The sequence below is a fragment of the Gilbertella persicaria genome, assembly GCF_025201335.1.
Source record: "Gilbertella persicaria strain CBS 190.32 chromosome Unknown B0P05scaffold_69, whole genome shotgun sequence".
NCBI classification, from domain to species: domain Eukaryota; kingdom Fungi; phylum Mucoromycota; class Mucoromycetes; order Mucorales; family Choanephoraceae; genus Gilbertella; species Gilbertella persicaria.
Window position 1 is genome coordinate 19,750 of NW_026252030.1, and position 21,803 is coordinate 41,552.

The 21,803-nt window shown below is 39.3% G+C and overlaps 10 protein-coding genes across 10 annotated transcripts; 3 read left to right on the plus strand and 7 right to left on the minus strand.

The window, feature by feature from the left end:
* Positions 1-56: 56 nt before the first annotated feature.
* Positions 57-1,340, minus strand: B0P05DRAFT_563425 (Peroxin 13, N-terminal region-domain-containing protein). The gene is made up of 2 exons (XM_051580721.1): positions 1,161-1,340; positions 57-1,117 (listed from the first exon to the last, which is right to left on the minus strand). The coding sequence occupies exons 1-2, from the start codon at positions 1,321-1,323 to the stop codon at positions 123-125; spliced, it is 1,158 nt and encodes a 385-aa protein (XP_051429768.1). The 5' UTR covers positions 1,324-1,340; the 3' UTR covers positions 57-122.
* A 317-nt stretch (positions 1,341-1,657) lies between these two features.
* Positions 1,658-4,547, plus strand: B0P05DRAFT_563427 (uncharacterized protein). Its single transcript, XM_051580722.1, has 7 exons — positions 1,658-1,799; positions 1,840-2,455; positions 2,505-2,865; positions 2,914-3,564; positions 3,618-3,784; positions 3,833-4,054; positions 4,096-4,547. The coding sequence occupies exons 1-7, from the start codon at positions 1,708-1,710 to the stop codon at positions 4,378-4,380; spliced, it is 2,394 nt and encodes a 797-aa protein (XP_051429769.1). The 5' UTR covers positions 1,658-1,707; the 3' UTR covers positions 4,381-4,547.
* A 2,899-nt stretch (positions 4,548-7,446) lies between these two features.
* B0P05DRAFT_563436 (alpha/beta hydrolase fold-domain-containing protein) lies at positions 7,447-8,682 on the minus strand. Its single transcript, XM_051580723.1, has 5 exons — positions 8,411-8,682; positions 8,373-8,376; positions 8,267-8,320; positions 8,022-8,220; positions 7,447-7,976 (listed from the first exon to the last, which is right to left on the minus strand). Exons 1-5 carry the CDS (start codon positions 8,659-8,661, stop codon positions 7,519-7,521), a joined length of 966 nt encoding a protein of 321 aa, XP_051429770.1. The 5' UTR covers positions 8,662-8,682; the 3' UTR covers positions 7,447-7,518.
* Positions 8,683-9,078: 396 nt separating this feature from the next.
* B0P05DRAFT_518944 (actin interacting protein 3-domain-containing protein) lies at positions 9,079-11,878 on the minus strand (the record flags this gene model as incomplete). Its single annotated transcript, XM_051575730.1, has 5 exons — positions 11,813-11,878; positions 11,572-11,753; positions 10,640-11,526; positions 10,365-10,585; positions 9,079-10,320 (listed from the first exon to the last, which is right to left on the minus strand). Exons 1-5 carry the CDS (start codon positions 11,840-11,842, stop codon positions 9,079-9,081), a joined length of 2,562 nt encoding a protein of 853 aa, XP_051429771.1. The 5' UTR covers positions 11,843-11,878.
* Positions 11,879-11,964: 86 nt separating this feature from the next.
* B0P05DRAFT_563438 (uncharacterized protein) lies at positions 11,965-12,797 on the minus strand. Its single transcript, XM_051580724.1, has one exon. It carries the CDS (start codon positions 12,597-12,599, stop codon positions 12,132-12,134), a length of 468 nt encoding a protein of 155 aa, XP_051429772.1. The 5' UTR covers positions 12,600-12,797; the 3' UTR covers positions 11,965-12,131.
* Positions 12,798-13,188: 391 nt separating this feature from the next.
* B0P05DRAFT_592077 (uncharacterized protein) lies at positions 13,189-14,442 on the plus strand (the record flags this gene model as incomplete). Its single annotated transcript, XM_051582960.1, has 4 exons — positions 13,189-13,194; positions 13,516-13,719; positions 13,767-13,858; positions 13,902-14,442. 4 exons carry the CDS (start codon positions 13,189-13,191, stop codon positions 14,440-14,442), a joined length of 843 nt encoding a protein of 280 aa, XP_051429773.1.
* A 27-nt stretch (positions 14,443-14,469) lies between these two features.
* Positions 14,470-14,988, minus strand: B0P05DRAFT_321099 (60s acidic ribosomal protein-domain-containing protein). The gene is made up of 2 exons (XM_051573525.1): positions 14,708-14,988; positions 14,470-14,662 (listed from the first exon to the last, which is right to left on the minus strand). The coding sequence occupies exons 1-2, from the start codon at positions 14,864-14,866 to the stop codon at positions 14,498-14,500; spliced, it is 324 nt and encodes a 107-aa protein (XP_051429774.1). The 5' UTR covers positions 14,867-14,988; the 3' UTR covers positions 14,470-14,497.
* A 96-nt stretch (positions 14,989-15,084) lies between these two features.
* Positions 15,085-16,539, plus strand: B0P05DRAFT_641800 (thioredoxin-like protein; the record flags this gene model as incomplete). Its single annotated transcript, XM_051583787.1, has 4 exons — positions 15,085-15,167; positions 15,218-15,286; positions 15,328-15,740; positions 15,783-16,539. The coding sequence occupies exons 1-4, from the start codon at positions 15,120-15,122 to the stop codon at positions 16,537-16,539; spliced, it is 1,287 nt and encodes a 428-aa protein (XP_051429775.1). The 5' UTR covers positions 15,085-15,119.
* B0P05DRAFT_563448 (uncharacterized protein) lies at positions 16,530-19,139 on the minus strand. The gene is made up of 3 exons (XM_051580725.1): positions 18,799-19,139; positions 17,368-18,441; positions 16,530-17,304 (listed from the first exon to the last, which is right to left on the minus strand). Exons 1-3 carry the CDS (start codon positions 18,809-18,811, stop codon positions 16,565-16,567), a joined length of 1,827 nt encoding a protein of 608 aa, XP_051429776.1. The 5' UTR covers positions 18,812-19,139; the 3' UTR covers positions 16,530-16,564.
* A 1,194-nt stretch (positions 19,140-20,333) lies between these two features.
* B0P05DRAFT_321242 (uncharacterized protein) lies at positions 20,334-21,735 on the minus strand. The gene is made up of 6 exons (XM_051573526.1): positions 21,410-21,735; positions 21,226-21,357; positions 20,931-21,169; positions 20,726-20,874; positions 20,415-20,669; positions 20,334-20,366 (listed from the first exon to the last, which is right to left on the minus strand). Exons 1-5 carry the CDS (start codon positions 21,499-21,501, stop codon positions 20,499-20,501), a joined length of 783 nt encoding a protein of 260 aa, XP_051429777.1. The 5' UTR covers positions 21,502-21,735; the 3' UTR covers positions 20,334-20,366; positions 20,415-20,498.
* Positions 21,736-21,803: the final 68 nt, after the last annotated feature.

Below are 21,803 nucleotides of genomic sequence, written 5' to 3' on the forward strand. Positions count from 1 at the left end.
CACCAATAACTTACTTTCAACATGGAAGCAGTCACACAACAAAGAGAAGGTTGAGATTATCATGCAAAATAGTTTTTTTTTTATATTACAAAAAAAGAGGGGGGATATACAAAAATAAATAATTAGACGAGTTTCTCTTGAGGACTATTTGGCGCTGTTATCAGTGCTTCTTCTTTCAACACCTCTTTCGCTTCTTGTGCTGCATGTTGAGGACCTCCTTTTTGAATGATTTCGACATGATTTGCAGGGAACATGCCCATGGTACCATCTCTCAGTCTTCCACGCCACCATTGGCTGACCGTATTTGTGTTGGGATCTGATTTAGAAATGACGGCTACAATGTCACCTTTCTTCAATGAGAGTTCCATCGATGATTCTGCATTGAAATCATACATGGCACGAGCAAATTCTAATTTGGAAGGATCAATGGGTGCTTGTTGATTCACGGGCAATGCCATCTGTTTCTGTTGATTAGCAGAGATTAGTTGAATCAATTTATGCATCATGTAAGGAAGACCAACGACCATCAACATGAAGATGATCAAGGGTTTACGAGACATTTTGGGCCCATGAGGTGCTTTATCAAAGTTCTCAAATTCCATTAGGTTCATTTCCATGGGTTTAGCCGAGGGAATACGGCCTGTGATTTTCTGAACGGCTCGTTTGACAAAACGATAGAGGGCAAAGACACTAAAGACTTGACCTAGATAGTTCTTCAGAAAGCCCAGTTGCTCAGCAACACCTACCATGGCCATAAAACTGGAATGTGTAGCCATGAAGGTCGATTCTAACATTTGAGCAAACCCGCCAAAGGAGCCTACAATGTTCTCAACGACTTCGAAAGCAGGACGAGTACCCATTTCCATGCGTTGCGTGAGACCCATTTCATCAGGGCCACCCATGCGACCAAATCGATTCATGCCACCATAACCACCGCCATAAGAACCATAACCACCGCCATAAGAACCATAGCCACCACCATAGCCACCATAAGAACCATAGCCAGAGCCATATCGATTGTACGATGAACCTAAACCATACCCAGCATTACCATAGGTTGAATTGTAACCCATGGAACTATAGTTTCCCATGGAACCATAGCCTGTATTGGTATAAGCTATTAAGGATGAGTACAAGATGTAATGGGACGAGTCACTTACAAGTTGGTCTTGCAGGTGCTAAGTCTATTGTTGTTGTATTAGTAGTAGTACGAGCTGGAATATCAGGAGCACTTGTTGAGATTGTGGCTGCTGCTGAAGGAGAAGTAACAACAGCAGTAGTATTAGCATTGTTCACTTCCCAAGGCTTTGGAGGTGAAGGCATAGTGGAAATAAAATGATAAAAAGAGAAAAAAAGAAAATTATGGGAAATCCTTATGACAAATGGGATATTCAAAAATAGACGCCGTCATGAGCATTTGATTGGTTGGTTTGATCGGGAATTTAACAAAGGGTCTCATATGAACTCCCTTTTTTAAGACCGGACTTGAGCTGAACTTTTTATTTGACGACTCCTTATCCGTAAGTCCGGATCGAGAATACATACGTACAAGTTACATGTTGTATTGCATTGAGCAAATGGTAAAATACGACTTTGCTTGCAAATGCTTTTCCAGTTCAGCTGTCACATTTTTTTTGTATATCTGACGAAACCATTTTTTCTTTTTCTTTCTTTTCCCTTTTATTGTCTTTATTTTTATTCTTATTCATGGACTTTACTTGGGTAAACGACGGACAAAATCCTCGTAAAAATCCGAATCCACTACAAAAATCACCCAATCTATCGCTCTCTTCAGCGAGGTAAGCAACTCAAGGGAAGTGTCATGTGTTCATCATTTAGACTACCAAGCGATATGACAAGTCAACCTGGTTCGCGTGTTTCTTTTACGCCCGCGTTGTCTCCTTCCAGCACTTCTCCACTCAAAAGATCGCGTGCAGATACAATGCCTTCTCAGTCTTCTGCTTTTCCATATGCAGCCGATATGTATTTAGTCAATCCAACTATGCCACCTATGGAACCAAGTACACGCCACCGTTCAGGTTCAATGACACTACCTACTCCTTTTCAGCCCGAGAGTGGATTTAGTCCTTATGACCCCTCCAGCCCTATTGACGAGAATGCCTCCAACACGATTGCTTCTACTTTAGCTTCACTCGGCCTCGATGATGAAGTCAATCATTCATTTGATGCTGAACGTACATCTGCGCGTGGTCGGTCCTATACAGTCGCAGGACAACTGAACCATTTAGCACCCTTTAGTCCATTTTCACCTCAGACACGGTCAAGTGTATTGCATCGACCTCGAGCCATCAGTCTAGGCATGGCTGATTCGTTTTCTCTTTTTGAAGGAAATCAGCCAACCATGCCACGGCCCAGAAAGGAAACACCTCTTCGATCCTCACGCAGCAGCAGTAATCTGTTGGACATGCATGAAGAACAAGAAGACGATGATCAAGTAAGCGATCCATTGTTCTCTATGATCACACTAAACTTAGACATGCTAGGAATACTATGGTCAGCCAGACGGTGCTGATTCACCTTCATCTGCACAAGCCCAGATACCTTCTCGTGCTCTCTGGTTAGGTAACATTAATCCGAGCATTAGTGTCCCTGATCTTGTCCAGTTGTTTTCTGCTTATGGTCAAGTGGAAAGTGCTCGTATCTTGTCTGACAAAGAATGTGCGTTTGTGAATTTCATGACCATGGAATCTGCTGTGGCTGCTAAAGAAGATTTAGAGACACGACTGGGATCCAAATTGGGCGGTACGCCTGTCCGTGTTGGGTTTGGCAAAGCCGATGTCAACCTGGCTATGGCATTGACAAACGAAGCAGGTCCTAACGCACAAGGCCCCACGCGTGCTTTATGTAAGTCATCCCAAAAAAAAATAGAGGTATGTATTCACCAATGATTAGGGGTGGGCAATATTCCTGCCAACATGAACCCAGCTATTTTGCGCAACATCTTTGCTGCTTTTGGTGCGATTGAGTCTGTCCGTGTCTTATCACACAAGAACTGTGGATTCATCAACTTTGATTATCAAGAAGACGCAGTTCGTGCACGTAAAGCACTTCAAAACAAAGAGATTTTGGGTCCTGGTACTGGTGCTGTCCGTATTGGGTTTGCCAAAGTGCCGTCGAATCATCCGGACGAAACGGAAGATACACCCGTACCTCAGAAACCAGTCAAGCCACCCACTACAGCACCTGAAGCCTATCAAGCTACCCAATGGGCTACAGCCATGATGATGACCAACATGATGATGAGTGCGTCGGGTCAACAGCAGACAACACAACCCAGCTTATATACAGCCATTGCTTCTGAAAGACAGTTTATTATGCAACAATTGAACCACGAACCCTCTGATCGACTCAAAGAAGATCGTATGCCCTTGACGTATTGTTCTGTCATTCCTCCTGTGCCTGAACTTAGTGCAGATAGAAGATTGGAGCCTCTTCGTCTTCGTGAGATGAGAAAGAGACTAGAGAATGATGAAAATCAATCTCAGGAAGAAGTGGAATTGATTGCTGCTGAATGTACAGAGGAAATTGTTGAATTATGCAGTGGTATGGATTTCTTTTTTTTTTTAAAAAAAAACGTACTCACAAACATAAAACAGATTATATTGGCAATACAGTCATTCAAAAACTATTTGAGCATTGTACAGAAGAAACAAAGTTGCGCATGCTGGAAAAGATTGCTCCTTTTCTTGCGTCGATTGGTGTTCATAAGAATGGTACATGGGCTGCTCAAAAGATCATTGACTATGCCAATACATTTGAACAGGTAAATGGATGCAGTTGTGATGCTTGAGTATTGACATAGATATATCAGATTCAATTAGTGCGTCAACATATTGCGCCTTATGTACCCTTGTTGTTGTTGGATCAATTTGGTAATTATGTAGTTCAATGCTGTTTGCGCAAAGGAAGTGAACACAACCAGTATATTTTTGATGCTATTGTTGATAAATGTTGGGAAATTGGACAAGGTCGATTTGGTGCTCGCGCTGTTCGTTCCATTCTTGAAAACCCTATTGCGACTAAAGAACAACAGGTAAGATACATTGTACACAACATATGATCTCATACGTTTAGGTCTATGTTACCGCAGCCATTGTGCAGAATACTGTGTTATTGACGACCAATGCAAATGGTGTCTTGTTACTCAATTGGCTTTTAGATACCTCTGGACTTCCAGGTCGTTATCGTGTTTTATGCCCTCGTCTTTTACCCTATTTAAACAAACTTTCTTCTCACAAGTTGGGATCCTTGACTGTTCATAAAGTGATCAACCAAACAGAAGAACCTGATGCTTCTGCCTTGTTGTTGAATGCATTGTCAGACAAGGCCAAAATGGATTTAATGAACAACAAAAAATGATGTATATAACATATACTTATTTATGCCGCCTACTTGTTTTTCACCTATTAATTTCTTATTCTATAATAGATTCTTATTTCATATATACACATTTAACATTTCAAGCATGTCATTTCATTTTTCATTTTAATAAAGTTATTGATCAAATTACTGAAAGAGAAGGTTAGAAGAAGAAAAAATAAGCCACTTTGTATGGTATTTTTTATTGACATTTAAATTTTCTCCTATTCTTTCTCTCTTTCATACTTTTTTTTTTTTTTCATCAAATGCAAGTTTTACTGGATCGATTTTTTAGCCTGAAAAAATCTAAAAATAATACAGATACAAACCCCAACCCACCCAGTACAAAACGATTTCCTTCCATTAAAAAGAAATGGATAAAAAAGAAACACAAGACAGTCTTGATTGATAGAGAACAACAACAAAAGCAAGAAGAACTCTTGACTCAATGTATCTCAAACGCACTTTATAACCAGCCAAAAAGATGGTCTACTCCTGAAAAGATCCAAGCGGCGTCTGCTATCACGTTTCAAGAAGATCCTCAAGAAAAGAAACCAAGGACACGTAAATTATCACTACCGCCCCAGTTATCCAACATTGGTTACCTGGCATCTATACCAGAAGCAGAAGATAGTCAAACCACGTTAAGCAAACACTAAATCGGAGATGATATAATTGATTAATTGACATGGAGAGAGAGAGAAAAAAAAAGAATATGAAACTCTATTCTATAAAGAAACGATTCTTCACAAACTATAAAACAACTCCTTACAAGAGGAGAAGCTCATGTCAGGAGAGAGCGAGTGTTTGATATGCAGTTCCGTATCACTCTGAGTTTTTTTTTTTTTTTTTTCTTTTAGTGATCAGCTCATTTGTTTTTTATTCAATAAAGCCCAGAAAGTGATTGTGTGTTTCACGATCTTTTTAATACTCTCTCATAAAATGATGCAAAATTGAATATCAGCCTTGTTGCAGGGTAAGCAGATTGTTACCAAGCTCTTTGATTGGTCTTTTCAAGCATTAACTTGTATTCAATTGTAAAAATGATAGTACTACCATATTTCTTTTTCTAATACACTGGCTTCCTTTTAGTAAAAACTCAACAATGTCAGACACACATATGATAATATCTAATCATAAAACCCACTTGATACATGTCTTCAAATAGTGTATTCATTCCCATATGTGATACAACAAAGAATTTTTTCTTGTATTGTATGCTATCTAATTTATGAAAGACAGCTTCATTCAGATTTAGAAGATTTGTTCCTGTAACCATCATGCTTTCATCAAAGCTGTTATTGACTAAATTTATTTCATCATGACTAATTTCTAAAAGATGCTTTAATATTTAGATAGGAATGGAGGGCATTGTCAAATAGGATTTCATTTTTAATGCTCTAAAGCTTAGCATATGTGGAGTGTTCCTTAGAAAAATCTGAGTTTAAATTAGTAATTTCATATCAAAGACTAAACTTTAAAAAAAGTATAGACATTCAAGAGACGTGATAATACTGCTACCACTATGGCCCTACCTCTACAAGCTGTGCTTTACGTTCCTCCTTCTTCGTCCTTTATGATTCCCCTCCGTGTCAAAAAAAATGATGGTAGCAGATGTCTTTCAATATGATGCTCGTCTTAATTTTGTTCACTGGAAAGATACTCGTGGTCCAGCCTTACTTGACTGGAAGCGCACACCCACAACAGTGTTTAGAGGTCTTGATTCTGGGAGTTTGAAACTTTAGTCATTTCTAGTTCTGCTTGTAGTCCTGCTCCACTTGAAGACTCGACGGTCTCATTTACGCCCTTGATCAACCAATTTCGGTTCCAAGATAATCAATTGCTCGGCAATATCAAGGCTTCGGCTAAGACATTTCGTCAGTCAGTTCTCTCGTCTGTGATTGTTCCGTTGGCCTTGAAAACTATTGCAGAGGTACAGTAGAAATTCTTTTGGTCCCTGCCATTTACCTCTATTCAACGTAATGTGACATACCGGTTTATCTTGGTGTGTATTCCTTATCGCAAGCTCTTGCATTTTATTATACCTCAAGTGTTCGATTCCCCTCTTTGCCCAGTTTTTATATCTTCAAAAGACTCAACCATCCACTTGTTATTCTGCTGTCCAACTAAAGAGAAGGTATGGCAGGAAATAATTTTCGAGTTCCTATGGCCTACCACATCCATCTCTGATATCAAAGAGATTCTTTTGTCCCTAGACTTCTGGTACAACTGGTACTGCCAAAGGAAAGGAATCAAACCATATCGAATTCCCCCATTGTATCCACAGCAATATTGGCAAGCATCCGATCCAATGCTCGTCAGACCATTGAAGAGGATCAATGTCATTCACTCCTATAACCTCTACATTGTTTTCTTTTATTTAGTTATTATATTTTATATCAGTTTTTAACACTATCTCAATTGCAGCCACCCCTTCACTTTGACCATTACTCTTAGTGTACGCGGCTCAATCAATAAACATAACTTAAAAAAAAAGAGACGTGATGGATTAAAAGTGTTTAAAAGCAAAGAGCTATCAGAAAAGTGTATTAACAAAGTTGGTAGGTGTAAATAAATTGAATTGAATGATGTAAAGAACACAATATGTTGAGTATCAAGATAGTGAGCTATCCTTCAAAAACATGTTTCTTGTTTCTTAGCTATAGCATACACTTTTTATAGTATTTTTGTAGACCTAACACTTGGAGTGTATTTTATAGTCCTAGAAAAACATTTCGTACTAAGACATGTTATGTCTACAATGTCTCTACCGATCACCAATCGCAAAATAGTGAAAATATAAGATTTTCAAATGGTATCATAAGGGCAAAATGACAATTTTTTGACTTTTTCAAAGCTTGCTATATTTCTGCATAAATAGGTTCTTTTATAATTTATTTTAAAAAACACTCGTGCCGGTAGTGGGCTACCAATCCGCTGCTAGTGTTATTATTATGCTAATAGATTGTTTGCCAACTTTATTCAAGAAAGAAAGATGGTTTATGTTGGAAGCTTATTTAAGAAAGTCGAAGCTATGATTTGAGATTGTATCATAAGCTTAATGCTTGAAAAAGGCACAAAGGGATATTAAGTGTGTCGTGTTTTCATTCACTCTTCTGGTTTATTTAAATACATCACTTAAAGTCTAGAGGTAGATTCTTCTTTCCAATGCTTCTTTAACACATCAATGGTTTGTGCAATAGCCGCATGAGCCTGCGATCTAAGCTGAGGCGCACTCAGGAATCCATGGCGAACACCCAAATAACGTACACACATGGTCTCCACACCTGCCTCCGTCAGCTTGTTGGCATACAACTCGCCTTCTGTTCTTAAGACATCCGCTTCAGCTGTAATGATCAATGCGGGGGGTAAACCCTCCAAGACTTCTTTCGGGCTAGACATAGGCACAGCTGTAGCTACATGACGTTCATTAGCATGATTCAGATAAGCGTCCCAAACGACCAACATGGTAGAACGAGGCAAAAATGAATTATGTTGGTTTTGAATATAGGATTCTGATTCAAAATTGATATCAAGTGCAGGATAATACAGGACTTGGTATGAGATGCCCTTGTTACCTCGTTGTTTAGCAAGGACTAGGAGGATATGGATCAGCCATAGGCCATGGATTGATTACTTACTTGTCAAAGAAGTAGAGAGATTGCCACCGGCAGAGTCTCCCATGACAACAAGACGGTGTGGATCAACATGGATAGATGCTGCGTTTTGTTGAACCCAACAAAGAGTAGCATAGCACTCCTCAAGTGCAGTGGGGTATTTTACCTCGGGACTAAGACTGTAGTGTACAAAGACAATACAGGCAGGCATTAAGTTGACCAACTAGAAAAAAAAATGAGATCAAGTCCAACCATCTGATGGTACCTACATTATTGGTCAAGACACGATGTGTCGTATAAGAACCAAAGATCCAGCCTCCTCCCTTCATGAATCATCAGTGGCACATCGATGCAGAAAACAACTTACATGTCTACATGTGGATTAGAAATAAAAGCTAAAATGGATAACTTACATGAACAAAATGACAGGCAACACAGTATCTTTTGATCCAATAGGTCGAAGTACCGAGATATGGATTTTATAGCCATTGGCATTGATTTCCATGTCTTGTTTCTCGACTTCAGGTGCTATCGTCATAGCAGACATATGATCAAAGAAAATACGGACATTATGTGGTTCACATGCTTCTTCATCTGTTTCCACTTTTAAAATGGACTTGGCTAAAGGAATTGTTTGTGGGCTTAATAAAAGAGGTTTCGACATGAAGAAATAGAAAAAAAAAAGAAAAGAAAAAAAAAGGGGAGGACAAAGTGCATTTAGAACCAGATAAATTAAGATGACACACACTTTTTTCACACATATTGCACGGATAATTTGAAAGAATACTCCGTTCCTATTACTGCAAGTCTATATGTGATCATTAGGGGTCCAATGATAAACATATTATGCGCAGAGAGTCGCCTCTTTAAAATGTTCTCAGTTCAACAATTAAAGTTTAGAGCTGTCATACTCTCATAGATTTCCTGAGAATAAAAGTTGAGAATATTTGCATGATACAGGTAATGCACTTTTAATGATTCATCTAACGTGAGATATGTTTATAGAGAAAAAAAATGAAGGGGAATTATGTGTATATAGAATTAATAAGCATATAATTTTTTATAAAGGGAAGGGGGGGGATTATTCCGCTGCTTCTTCTTCTTCTTCTTCTTTTACTTGTTCCAATACAGGTTGTTCTTCAGAAGTAGGTGTGGATGTAGCAGCTTTCTTTTCAGTAAACATGGCCTTTAACATCTGCTCTTCCTTTTGTTTACGCAAACGATCAATTTCAAGTGCACCTCCTGTCTTTTTTAATTTCTTTGTCTCTACAAATCCAACCAGCTCCTTTTCAAAATCATCAATACGGTTGGCCAATTCACGCTGCCTCATTTTATCGGCTTGTTCCAAAGCACGTAAACGACGTTCATGATCAACATCAATCGTTGCTACTTGCTTCATCACACTTGCCATGCCTTCAAATCCTTCTTCAGCAGGAGCCACACGGAATTCTCTAGGTTGAGGTTTCGTATTGGCTTGATAGGCATAAATCTTCTCGAGTTGTTCAAACACTTCTAAAAGAGCATCTAAATCATCCTTCATATCAGACAACAAGTACTCTTGATCCTTTAGTGTCTGTTGTTCTTTCACAATCGTCTGTAATTCTTGTTCCCATGTCTTTTTCCAGCGAGGTTTGACTTGACCAATGAACTGACCAAACTCTTCAATTTCTTCTGCAAGTGCTTTGCGTTCATCGGCACAATGTGTCATCTGTGTTTCTGAAGGACGGCATTTACGTTGAGTGACATCCAACTTGAGTTGATCAATCGTGTCTTGCAAATCTTCCAAGCGAGTCGTGACTTTATCTGATTTCTCCAATAATGTCTTCTTGCCTTCTTCAAGACTGGCACGAGCAGCTGAGACAGGGATCTCGGCTGATTTGGCCTTATGAGCCGCTTCTTTGAAACTGGCTGCTTTTTGTTTCATGTCAGCAATCACGCTGGACGTGCCTTCTCTCACTTCACGCTCAAGTTGGCGCAAGACAGCCAAGTCGCGACGCAATGTCTCGATTTCCGAACGTTGTGCTTCATATTGTTCTTTTGTGAATGAGGTGGTGTGGGGCTCAGACGTTTGAGGTGGTGCTTGGTCTGTCTGTTCCGGTGTTTGTTCTACAGGTGCTGTTTGTTGAGACAAGACGTGGGATGTCAGTTGTTCGATCCATTGACGTTCCTTTTCTTCATTTGCCTTGGTGGATAAGTCGATTTGTTTCTTGATCTCTTCCATTTGTTCTGCTAATAGACGACGTGTCTCTGTAATTTCCTTGTTGAATACTTGTGTGATCTCTGAGAGGGATTGAGAAGGCTGTTCTTCTTTTTCTACATTAAACTGTGAGTCGATCAACTCAATAGCTATACAATCTTACCATGCACATGAAACGAAAGTACGGATTTATCCTTGACTTCAGATAAATCCGTCAATTCATACGACACACCCACAGTGGGATCACGGATATAGATCTTGGGGAAATCATCTTGACCATTGGAATAACTGAATTTCTCGAGAAATAACATGTTGAGAGAAGAAATGCTTAATTCGCCCTGATAATGTACTTTTTTGACTTCTTTGCCAATCTGTAAAAATAACGTAAGGCCTATTTCTATAAAAAAAAAAAGATTAGATAGAGGAAACAAAAACGCAACCTTACCATGCTGTTGTTCACGATGCGCTTCTTCTTTGAATGCGTGTGGCTCCGTGGTTCGTGTGGATACGCCTTCTTCCTGTGTTGTCGGCAATGGGTGAGAAGGTAAACTAGGGACTGGAGGCGCATGTGCTTCTGAAGGATAAAACTGGTTTTTGCCTCGAGACAGACTACCGCCATAATACTCACCTGTGCCACGAAACATAGAAGCACGACGGACTGAAGATCGTCTGGCTAGATTTTCTTGGCGTTTTAGAGCGGCTAAGGCACTGGCTGTATTTGGATCGCTTTCATCGACCTGAGGTGGTTTGGGTGAATCGACACGGGTAGGTGCAGGAGGAGCAGGTGGAGCAGGTGGAGGTGGTGGAGGTGGATGACTTCTTCCAGAAGAAGTCGATCGTGTAGGTAAAGGTTGGTGTGGCATCTTGGGTGAATTGGATCGAAGTGAAGAGACTGAGTTGTTACGAGGCATGATACGGGACGATAAGTCGTTGGTGGGTATGGAAGGACGAGGCATACCACCTGACCAAGGCTCGTATTCACCTGAAGGTGTCATACGAGGCGAAACAGGAGGGTAAGGTGGTAAAGGAGGCGAAGAAGGTTGTGGGTACATCATCATCCGCTGAGACCCACTGCCTCGGTTTAGAGCTGCGAGGGGAACTTCTCGGTTCCATGATTCAGTCGATCGGATGGATGCACGTGATTCTCTTGTTTGATCTCTTTCTTTTTCCTTTTCTCGCAACAAGGCTTGCTTTCCTTTCAAGCCATGTAATAAATGAACAATAACCTCACGAATACGGGGGAGATATTGGTCTAGAATGGCAGGAGAGGGTGTTTCTAACATGGCGACAGAAACAGATTCTCGTAGTTGACGAGGAATCCATTGCAAATCGCTATGGGCGTGTTAGATACAAGTCCATGATCATTGTTTTGTTTACCTCATATCGACTGTGGCTTCTTCAAAGGCTTGAGAGACAAGAAAGAATTGTTTCTCGAGTGTGTCATGAATACCAAATATTTCAGTATTAGAGGCACGCATAAGAGACCATTGAGTCAAAGCTTCAAGTAAAGCCTTGGTTGTTCTTAATAACTTGGTAACGACTTGTTCAATTTCTCCCGACTAATGTTAAACATGAATACAAGGAGAACTTCTTTAAAGGGAGACCAAATAGGGCTTACCATGCCAGCTGTACTGCTTGTTCTTCGCATTGTCGTTTTAAATAGAAGAAGAAAAAAGAAAAAAAAAAAAGAGAAAAAAAAAAGCAATTTATTTATACAATCACCGCACAAAAACACGCAAACGCCACACTTTTTTTTTTTTTTTTTTTTTTTTTTTTTTTAATTTTTATTGCGTACCTGAAATATTCAAGTTTATTTCTCTGATTGGTTTTGTGTAAGAACTATAAATATAGACAATGATATATAGTTTCCAGCATAGATACTTTTTAACTGCTACGCTTATTTTAAAATTCAGATTGAAATTGGACCCTGCACTTTATTATCTTCGTTGAGAATAACCTGCACACGTCCACATGACTATTTTCCAAATGATGGCAATACCAGCTAATCCAGCCACGACAGCACCACCATAAAGTAAACCATCATGAAGCACCTTGTTACAAACAGTCGAACATGCATTGGCAATCGAATCTGACACATTGGTGCATTCATTATTACATTTATCCTGCACTACTTTTGAGCCAATCATCATAGCCACACCGGCCGCCAAGAAAGCACAACTCACAAGCAACATAAAGAACGAACAACAGGTAATAGCAGGATTATAACAACAGCAACAAGGGGATCTGCCTCGGTCTTCTTGAGGTCGATAACGATACGTTTCAGCTTCATTCAGAGGTGCATAAGTGGGTCGAGCCAAATGAGGTTCATACTGTGCTTCGATTGCTTGTTGTTTCTTTAATCGTTTTCTTTCCTTTCTGCCGAGATATTCGTGTTTCTCTACCATGGGTGCTTCTTCTTCTTGTTCGTTCTTGTATGAATCTAAAGGTATCACAGTAGGTCTCGGTTCTTCCGTTTGGTGTCTTAGATATTCTTCTCTTTCTTGTCTCAAGTAAGCATCTAAAGACTGTCCTTGAGGATCATGATAGTCTTCTTGTGGTGGTGTTGTATGATGAGGATAATAATCATTGGCTACTGGAGGGGGTGGAGGGGGTGGAGGTACATAGACTTCTGGTGGAGGTACATAGACTTCTGGCTGTGGTAATGATACTGGTAGTTGTTGTTGTGGTGGTGGTAATGACACTGGTGGTGATGGTGCTGTAGCATGAGTCTGTGGTGGATAAGCATAATGTGTATTTTCAGGGAAATAGTGATGATCACCCACAAAAGGAGGAGGAAGAGGGTATTGTCCAGCATATGGATCAGGGTGATTGTTATTGTTTTGCATTTTATAAAGAAAGAAAAAGGGAAAAGAATTGCTTATTGTTTTGAATTCGTTATTTAAAAAAGGAGATTTCTATTTTTATCATCTTGGCATGATGGGCTAAATTTTTTATTTTTTTTTATTTTTATTTTTTCTGTGCAGCCAAGTCAATATGTGTGTTATAGTGATTTTACTGGTATTTACTGCTGAGCAATATACTTGAATACTTGTTTAATATACTAAATAAGCGTATATTTGATCAAATGATATCATGTAGAACAAGGAAAGTCATTTCATTGGTAGATGATAAATGAATATGATTGGATAAAGAAACACAAGAGAAAAGAAAAAAAAAAATTCTGCTTTTTTTGTGAATTAGTTTTTTTTTTTTTTTTTTTTTTTATCTTATTAAAAATATAGAAAATATGGCAAGTTTATTTATATTTTTTTTCTTTCTTTTTTTTCTTCTTCTTCTTTTTTCTTACCTAGACTATGATAGTATCCTGCTTATAGTGGCTATAGTCAACAACCATCAGAAGAGCATGCTTACCCTTATTCTCCATCTACTCGAACAACTCATCTACCTAATTTCAACTACAAGCATAACGAAACTAATGAGAAATCATCTAGTCATTTCCGCCCTGTCTACAGAGATACATCACCCATGAACTCACCAATACAATACAACAATGGATTTCATTCGGTAGGTTGTATTGATCCTAACTTGTAATTAACGCGCTTCTTATGCAGGATATGGTCTATCATAACAACACAACACTTCCACCATTGAATACATCTCCACAACTGAACAGACCAAGAGAAAGATGGATACCTGATGATCGGTAAGTCATCGATACACTATGTTTGGCTGACAAACACAATTAGGTCGAATGAAAAGCAGCCTGATCCTACTGTATTAGCGCAGTATCCACCCATGCAGAGTCGTGAAGAACGCAAAGAAGGTATCCATAGTGACATTGGACCTTATGGTTGTGGTGTCATGGGTTGCTTTGCTAGTTTCTCTGCTTCCAATGGCTTGTTTTACCATATGAAATCAGCACATCCTAACCTGGAAGAGATCTATAAACCTTATCGTTGTGCTATGCCTAACTGTCCTAAACGATACAAGAACATCAATGGTCTTCAGTACCATTTAAGAGAAGCCAAAGGATCTTCTGGTCATGGTAATGTTACAGCAGAAGATTCGAATGCAAAACCATATCAATGTTCAGTGGTAGGATGTAAGAAAGCATATCGTACGGCGAATGGATTACGTTATCATCAACAGAACGGACATACAGTTCAACCCATGCCCATGATGGATGCTAACATCATGCCAATGTCATCCATGATCAACATGCCCAGACAACATTATCAACAACAACAACAACAAAGAGAAAAATGGCAATCAAATAATCATATTTAGATAAACAAGAATAAAATTTTGAAGTTACTATCAAAGAAAAAGCTGTTTATTGTGTTTAATCAAAGAGACCGAAACCCATATCGTCATCAGATTCTTCCTTTTCTTCAACAGCAGCTTCAGCAGCGGGAGCATCAGAAGCAGCAGCAGCAGCACCAGAAGCAGCAGCAACGGCACCACCAGTAGGGACAGAAGACATCTTTTCCTTACCCTCTTCAATGAGCTATACGTCCATGTCAGTCTATCTTCTCTAATATGTATCACTTACTTCAGCAATGTTCTTTTCAGCAAGAGCAGAGATCAAAGAAGAAACACGTTCTTCTTCAGCTTCAATACCAACAGAACCCAAAAGAGTCTTGATGTCAGCAGCAGCAGGGTTGGCCTTACCACCGGCGTTGAGAAGAAGATAGGCAGCGAGATACTTCATGTCTAATCCATGTTATGTGTGTCAATCATCCATCCATCCATCCATGTCACATATATGGATGCTTACCTGATAATATGCGTAAGTAACGATTTAACTCCTTTGAGATACGAAACGCTCAAGAAAAAACAATCAGGAGGGCCAAGGAGTGCTTTCAATTTATACCTCTTGAACTTGGTTCCGGTCCAGCATAAAAAGTCCGATCATGTCCGATCCTTTATGCTCTTTTTTTTTTTTTTTTCTTTCGTATTCCACCATGGCCACACTGGATGACACACAAAAGAGAATATTAGAACAATACCAGGTAAGGAGAGAGACAAGACCACAGTGAACTATCTTTCTTATTCATGATAGTCAGAAACCAAGATAGAAGACACAGCAGAGTGTATACGTGTTCTTAAAGACAACCACTGGGATCTCAAGGCAAGTGAATGATGGGGTACTCTGTTTTAACCTATCTATAGAACGCCATACAGAATCGATATTATGCATCGACATCAAGGCAAGCTTATCCTCAGGAGGAGATACCCAACACCACTTCAGCTTTATTAGGTGCATCACGAACACATAACAAAAAGCGGTTTATCTTATCCTTGTTTATGTGGCCATTCAACTTGGTCTGGCGACTCTGTTGGCATACAATCCAGTACACAGCTCGCTTGTTCTATCGGCCCAGTATCACTGCGCCTCGACGAGATCCACGGTCAGAAGCAGACCGATTCTTGAGGGAATTTGAGTCTTGTTTCGGTACACATCACCCGCCCTTTTTTCACGAGGGTGGGTATGCCAAAGCATTGCAAGTCGCTAAAGATCAACTGAAATACCTGTTGGTCATTTTGACGAGTGAAGAACATGATCACCATGAAGCATTTTGCAGGTAAAATTCCAATGTTTGATTTACTTTACTCAACTTGATCAGAGATACACTAACTCGGCCTGAATTACTGGAGTTTCTTCATCAACATCAAGTGATGGTATGGGGTGGTAATGCAAGATATACAGAAGCATTTCAAGTCAGTCATTTATTACAAGCAACAACGTATCCCTTCTTGGCGATCATTGCACTCCAATCCACCAAGATGGCTGTGGTGGATCGCATTGAAGGTCCTGTCACACCCAGCATGATCATACGTCGATTTGAACATGCGATGCAGCGTGTAGGTCCCTCCCTGGATCAACTAAGACAAGAAAGAGAACAACGAGAAGCCGAGCGTCGTTTACGCCAAGAACAAGACAGAGCTTACCAAGAAAGTCTGAGAGCAGATCAAGAGAAACAAGACCGTCTACGTCAAGAAAGAGAATCCGCAGCCCAAGCAGCTCAAGCAGCTTCCAGACAGGCCAGAAACAGACAACTGTACATTAGTCAACTGGTGAATCAATTACCTGGAGAACCCATCGAGCATTTTACCAAGATCAGTTTTCGCTTGGCCAATGGGGAGCGTGTGATCCGTAAATTCAGTGCAGAGGATACATTGGCTTCTTTATATCAGTTTATTGAAGCCTATCCTTACTTGCATACGCCGCCCGAGACTGAATTGCCTGATCCAGACTATGAACACCACTACAGTTTTACGATTCATTCTTCCTTTCCAAGACAAGTGTATGATCCTGATCCCAGTAAGAAGATAAAGGACGAAAAAGGCTTATGGCCAAGTGCTACTTTAATTGTGGAATAAACATCTTTTATTCAATAAATCTTGTCTATGTAAGCACAGGAGGAGGTATGGTCTGTCTTCTTAAAATGGCTGCTTGGCCCCTGAGACTGTTCTTCATGTTCAGATAGTCAATCGCTTCATCATCCACCAATTCACCTACACCAATCAGATCCGCCAATAGCCTACCATTCACTTGGTCCACAATAAACACATCTGCGCCATTCTGAAATAAGAATTCAGCCATAGAAAACACACGCGATGCGTCCTGCGTGTCTTGTGTCAGCAAGGCAAAATGAATCGCATAGCGTACAATGAACCGATCATCCGGCAGCACAGTGACTTGCATGGTGCGATCCAGGTATTCATTGCCATTGACGTCCAAGATAGGCAACTGAAGGTTAGATTTAGTCATCAGAGGAATACTGTCTGTGTGTTCTAAGGGCTGATTGATATCTGCACCAAGTGCAATCGCATACAGTGCTTTAGGAATATCGTCTTGTTCAATGGCTGTGTAGAGTAAGTCCATCGGATTCATGTCCAGTTGTTTGACGAGTGCTTTGTCCATGTATTTCGATTGAATGTATTTCAGCTTGGCTTCGCGTGTGTCTGTCGGCACAGGTTTAGTACCATGCTCAGCTAGTGTTGCTTCCCAAATCTCGTTTGATTTAGCATTTCCAATCTGAAGTAAGAGTTGAATGATGTCTGCTGTAAATGAGGCACTGTCCAATGTCAAGGATCTGACTTTGGAGATATGTGTACCCAAACTACGATGAATACCTGAGCATTCTAGACCCAAAAAAAAACCCCCCACCTTATCAATGGCGATGTTTTGTGTATTGTCTTTCTTACCTATACAGATCAAAATACCCAAGTTAAGTGAGCACCAGTCTGGGTTCTTTGCTGAACAGTCTGCACAGATTGTGTTGGATAGATCTTTTCTTAATTCAGTCAACAGACGATCTGATTTTGCCTCTTGTGTAGGTATTATCATAGGTAATGAAATCACAAGAGGCTTTTGAGGGCTTGAATGTCTTTTTTTAAGATACTTGTCTTTGGCTGCTGCTAATCCACTCAGGGCACCACTAAAGGATCGTGTGTGTTTCCAATGTCCGTTGGGTTTCTTGGTGCTTGGACTACTGGATAGATCCACCGCACTTCCCATGCCATTCAAGAGACTACTGATGGCATTGTTGATGGTCGTTATCCAACTCGCTAACTCTTCATCGGATGTAGCCTGATACATACGACGAAATTGAGGTGTAATCACCTCGAAACAAAACCGACGGTCTGTGTTGCGTGCTTCTCTCACGGTGGCAAACCGAAGATTGATAGGCTCAATATGGCTCTCGAGCTGCTTTTTCCAATTGCTATATTCATGCAACTGACCTCCACTCAAGACACACCAATACTTGTGCCAATTGACAGCAGACGACATATCAAATGTAGGTGTATTATGATGGTTTTTGGAGGGTTTTGAAGTAGCAAACAAGAATCCTTCTTTTCGCCTGCCTGTGCTGTCTTTGAATGCTTGGTCTTGAGGTTCTAGATCACGAATGCCTTTGAATTTATTTTCGAGTTGAATGCCTAATCCAATCTTGTCTTCGTCTGAAAGTGGAGGCGGTGATCCCATGTCCATCATGGGTGAAGTCAACAAGACAGAGGGTGAAGACGATAGAAACGATTTCCTCTTTTCTGATTCGTCTGTTGATTGACTGGGTGTATATTTCGACACAAGCAATTTTCGCTTTTCGTCTCGTTCTTGATTGACCATCTTTTGTTCCCGGGATGCTTCTGCAATCAACGTCGCTAATTGATCCAGACCTTGTTTATGAGGTTCGAGTGTCTTTGAGACAGCTTGATGATAAGCATATTCTTTTTCATAATGGTTCAGCAAATGGTATAGTATTTCCTGTTCTTTTTTGCCTCCATGTAGATCTGTCAAGAACTGGTAATAGTCAAATCGAACCAGATCAAACTCGCTCTTTTTGACCTTGAATTCAAATTCAGTCTTTTGTTTGCGCTTTTCTTTGATGTCTGGGATCATGCCGGGTGTCTTGATACTCAGGTACTTGCTTAAATTCGAGTAATAGTCTTTACTGACATCTTCAAATTGACGCCGTTTCGCATCGACTGCTTTGATGTCCATATCGTACAGTTTTTGAAGTGGAATGATCAACAAATTCTGCATACAGAAAGCCAATCGTTCTTGTTGCTCGTATAATTTATCCCAGGTCTCGTCTAAATAATGTGAAAACAAAGGTTCTGTAAAGGGCGCTTCACGTAAGGCTTCCATGAACAGTTTATCTTGTTCCAGCAAATGTTGTTTGGCCTCGAGTGTGGCACTGGCTGTCTTGAGGATGCGTTTAAGGTAACTTTTGAGGACACTGGTACGTTTTTCGTATTCTTTGATCGTCGCTCGAAAGAGTGGACCATCTTCTAAATCGACTACTTGGGTCTTTTGTTCGGAACTTTTTGAGACTGTGGGTTTTTCAGGCGTAATGTAGGGCATGTCTCTGTCTGTCATCGATACGAACAATTAAAAAAAAAAGATAAAGAAAAAAATGAGAGAAAGAGGAATATCTATTTTGCATTAAGACTCCGGTCAGAGCTTTTTTTGGATAAAGGCATTATGGATACAAACTTGGCCAATGATATTCATCCAAGCTAGTTTACTCTTTATTCACAAGCACAACGAGGTGCTTATTCAGGGAGTCGTTTTGATAAGAACACAATCTCACTTACTATACTGCCATAATGAATAGACGGGCAAAAATAGAGTGGCATAGTAGAGCAAAGATCATGTGCTTCTACAAGGATAGAAATCCATGTTCTCCTGTACAAGCCATTTGTTATCGACTCGACTTTAGCCGAAGTATCTCCCTTTGGTCAGTTTGAGTTTAGTCAGGGAACCAATAAACTGGTCATCTCATAGAGATAGACGAGTGTTTCTTATTTTGTTTTGGTATCTGAAAGCGAGAAAAAAATGCATCTATAATACAAACACGATTTTAAATAGACAAAATCATCAGAAATGGTAAGGAAATCAATCAAGTAAATCTGTAGAGCTTCAAGTGCCGCATTGAACGATACAAATAACATGATATATTCACTATTAAATACTAAGAAAAAGGCAAAAAGCATATCATCGTTTTCAAGTGATAGCGCACACTTTTTATGTGACTTTTGCAAAACAAATATTTTGAGTGTACTCTATACCACTTTGAGAGCATCTTTTTTTTTTTTGCAATGCATGATCATAGTAAGTGACAAGGTTGTGATTTTGACTAGAAGGGCCGTATTGCCCCTCAAGGACTTTCTGGGAAATTCATCTTCACCTATTCCGATCTCCGACAATAGCAGACTGTATGCGCATGATACCTTGATACTCTCAAAATGCACAAAGACAAGGAGATAGCAAGCAAGTATACTAGTGGAAAACTGAAGACACAATACAGAAATACTTAAAGACATGAAAAAGTGATAGCAATATTACAAGAATTATGCGCAAAAGCTTGATGAGTTCATGTAACACGGCTGAACACAACTTCTTTCTGTTCATTTGTTCCATATTTGCATTGCAAATGGATCATCTTTTAACTGTCTTTAAGTATTTCTGTATTGTGTCTTCAGTTTTCCACTAGTAGACTTGCTTGCTATCTCCTTATCTTTGTGCATTTTGAGAAGTCCTACAATGGTCATTGGACTATCTCACTCAAAGCCATAACGTTGCCATTTGACATAAACACAATCAGCTTTTACAAGACCAATGCATAATCAAAAATGCTTATCCATCGTTATGAGATACAGCCAAAGGGTTTGTTCTGCAAAAAATATGTGAGAACTGTACACTATTGCGAGAAAGTGAGTATACGTTTTTTTTTGTCTTTTTTCTCTACATTCAATAACAAGTCTTTGATCTTCTTTTTACTGTTACATAAATCTGCTTAGTAGCTTTTTCTTTGATATATTTTATAAACTTTTTATTGCTTAAAAATATCATTATTCATTTTCGGCCATGTCTTCATGCTATCTTGCACATGGTATACTTGTTTGATGAAGTACTGGTCTTTGGTAGCTGTTGTTGAGCCTAAGCTCGATGTATCTTTTTTTAAAGCACCTCTTATTGATCGAGCTTCTTCAATAACATAATCCTACCATTTTTTTTATTGTTAGGTCAAATATCAGCTAAAGGAACAGTTAGGCAAACCTTGTAGGCAAAAAGTTGCTGCAAACTTTGCTCCAGGAACAACTTGGCGCTTTTGAGGTCATAGGGATATTTCAATGTTTTCCCAAATTGGTTTGGCATATAACAGCCAGGGGCTACAAGCCTTACTTCAGTTATTAAAGCCTTTAGGCCTAAAAGATTTTAGTTAATGACATTACCATTGATCATATTAAAGAAAAAAAATTACCACAAACTTGAACAACCATTGATCTTTTTTTCTTTGACTCTTCAAGGTCAAGATTGTGTAACTTGATAAGCTCATTCAGGATTTGCTTTCCTTCAGCCATTAGCTTGGCGGTATCCTTTTTTCTTTCGGATCTATTACCATTTTTCTTGAATTCAGTATTTGAAACATCATGTTTTTTCTTGTCCACAACAACACACAAACGAAGGTCTATTTTGAATGGATCATTCTTAGTGTCTCCCCTATTTATCCGAGATGAAGTTAGACACAATCATACTAATAACAAACTTTACGCTACCATATCAGTTCAATCATTGTATCCTCAAACAAAGTCTCAAATACGTTTGCCCATATTTTGATGATTATTGTCCATTCTGAAGAGCTTTGCCAGTGATCCAAAATACTTTTTTCTTGACTTATTAGTTTGTAACTATAAAAAATAAGCAAAAGACTCAACAGGCTATGGTAATTCATGTAATTACATGTTGGCCATAATGGAAAGTTTCTTGGAATCATCGCCAGAAAAACTGAATGACTTGATTGCTAAAAATTTATATTTTTGCTTGCATTCCATCTAAAAGTCATTGTTACATGTATAAGTATTGAAGAATAAGTAAATAAATAAAAACTGTATTAATTGATGTCTTACACTAATAGACCTGTCAAATACATTTTTTAGATTATCTTTCAATTCTGGTATTTCAACAGTAGGAACTACAAAATGCTTGCTCAATTCAGTAGCTGCTTCGTTACTAATGTCCAGCATCTTCATATATTTTTCATCTTCGAGCACTACAATTGAATTCAAGCATAGTCTGAATAAGGAGTAAATATATATACATACAAGCCATCGTGCTTACCTGCCATAATACTTTT

Bases quoted from the DNA above. Each gene is read 5' to 3' on its own strand.
- B0P05DRAFT_321099 (XM_051573525.1), bottom strand. From the start codon at position 14,866: ATGAAGTATCTCGCTGCCTATCTTCTTCTCAACGCCGGTGGTAAGGCC. The intron at 14,663-14,707 runs GTAAGTGATACA...ATGGACGTATAG, and splicing joins CTGAAAAGAACATTGCTGAA to CTCATTGAAGAGGGTAAGGA.
- B0P05DRAFT_563438 (XM_051580724.1), bottom strand. From the start codon at position 12,599: ATGGTAGAGAAACACGAATATCTCGGCAGAAAGGAAAGAAAACGATTA.
- B0P05DRAFT_563427 (XM_051580722.1), top strand. From the start codon at position 1,708: ATGGACTTTACTTGGGTAAACGACGGACAAAATCCTCGTAAAAATCCG. The intron at 1,800-1,839 runs GTAAGCAACTCA...TTCATCATTTAG, and splicing joins CTATCGCTCTCTTCAGCGAG to ACTACCAAGCGATATGACAA. The intron at 3,565-3,617 runs GTATGGATTTCT...AACATAAAACAG, and splicing joins AATTGTTGAATTATGCAGTG to ATTATATTGGCAATACAGTC.
- B0P05DRAFT_563425 (XM_051580721.1), bottom strand. From the start codon at position 1,323: ATGCCTTCACCTCCAAAGCCTTGGGAAGTGAACAATGCTAATACTACT. The intron at 1,118-1,160 runs GTAAGTGACTCG...CATCCTTAATAG, and splicing joins AGCACCTGCAAGACCAACTT to CTTATACCAATACAGGCTAT.
- B0P05DRAFT_563436 (XM_051580723.1), bottom strand. From the start codon at position 8,661: ATGTCGAAACCTCTTTTATTAAGCCCACAAACAATTCCTTTAGCCAAG. The intron at 8,221-8,266 runs GTAGGTACCATC...TTTTTTTTCTAG, and splicing joins ATCGTGTCTTGACCAATAAT to TTGGTCAACTTAATGCCTGC. The intron at 7,977-8,021 runs GTAAGTAATCAA...ATATCCTCCTAG, and splicing joins TCTCTCTACTTCTTTGACAA to TCCTTGCTAAACAACGAGGT.
- B0P05DRAFT_321242 (XM_051573526.1), bottom strand. From the start codon at position 21,501: ATGGAATGCAAGCAAAAATATAAATTTTTAGCAATCAAGTCATTCAGT. The intron at 20,875-20,930 runs GTAATTTTTTTT...AAAATCTTTTAG, and splicing joins AATGGTTGTTCAAGTTTGTG to GCCTAAAGGCTTTAATAACT. The intron at 20,670-20,725 runs GTTTGCCTAACT...AAAAAATGGTAG, and splicing joins AGCAACTTTTTGCCTACAAG to GATTATGTTATTGAAGAAGC.
- B0P05DRAFT_563448 (XM_051580725.1), bottom strand. The intron at 17,305-17,367 runs GTAAGAAAGACA...TTTTGGGTCTAG, and splicing joins GGGTATTTTGATCTGTATAG to AATGCTCAGGTATTCATCGT.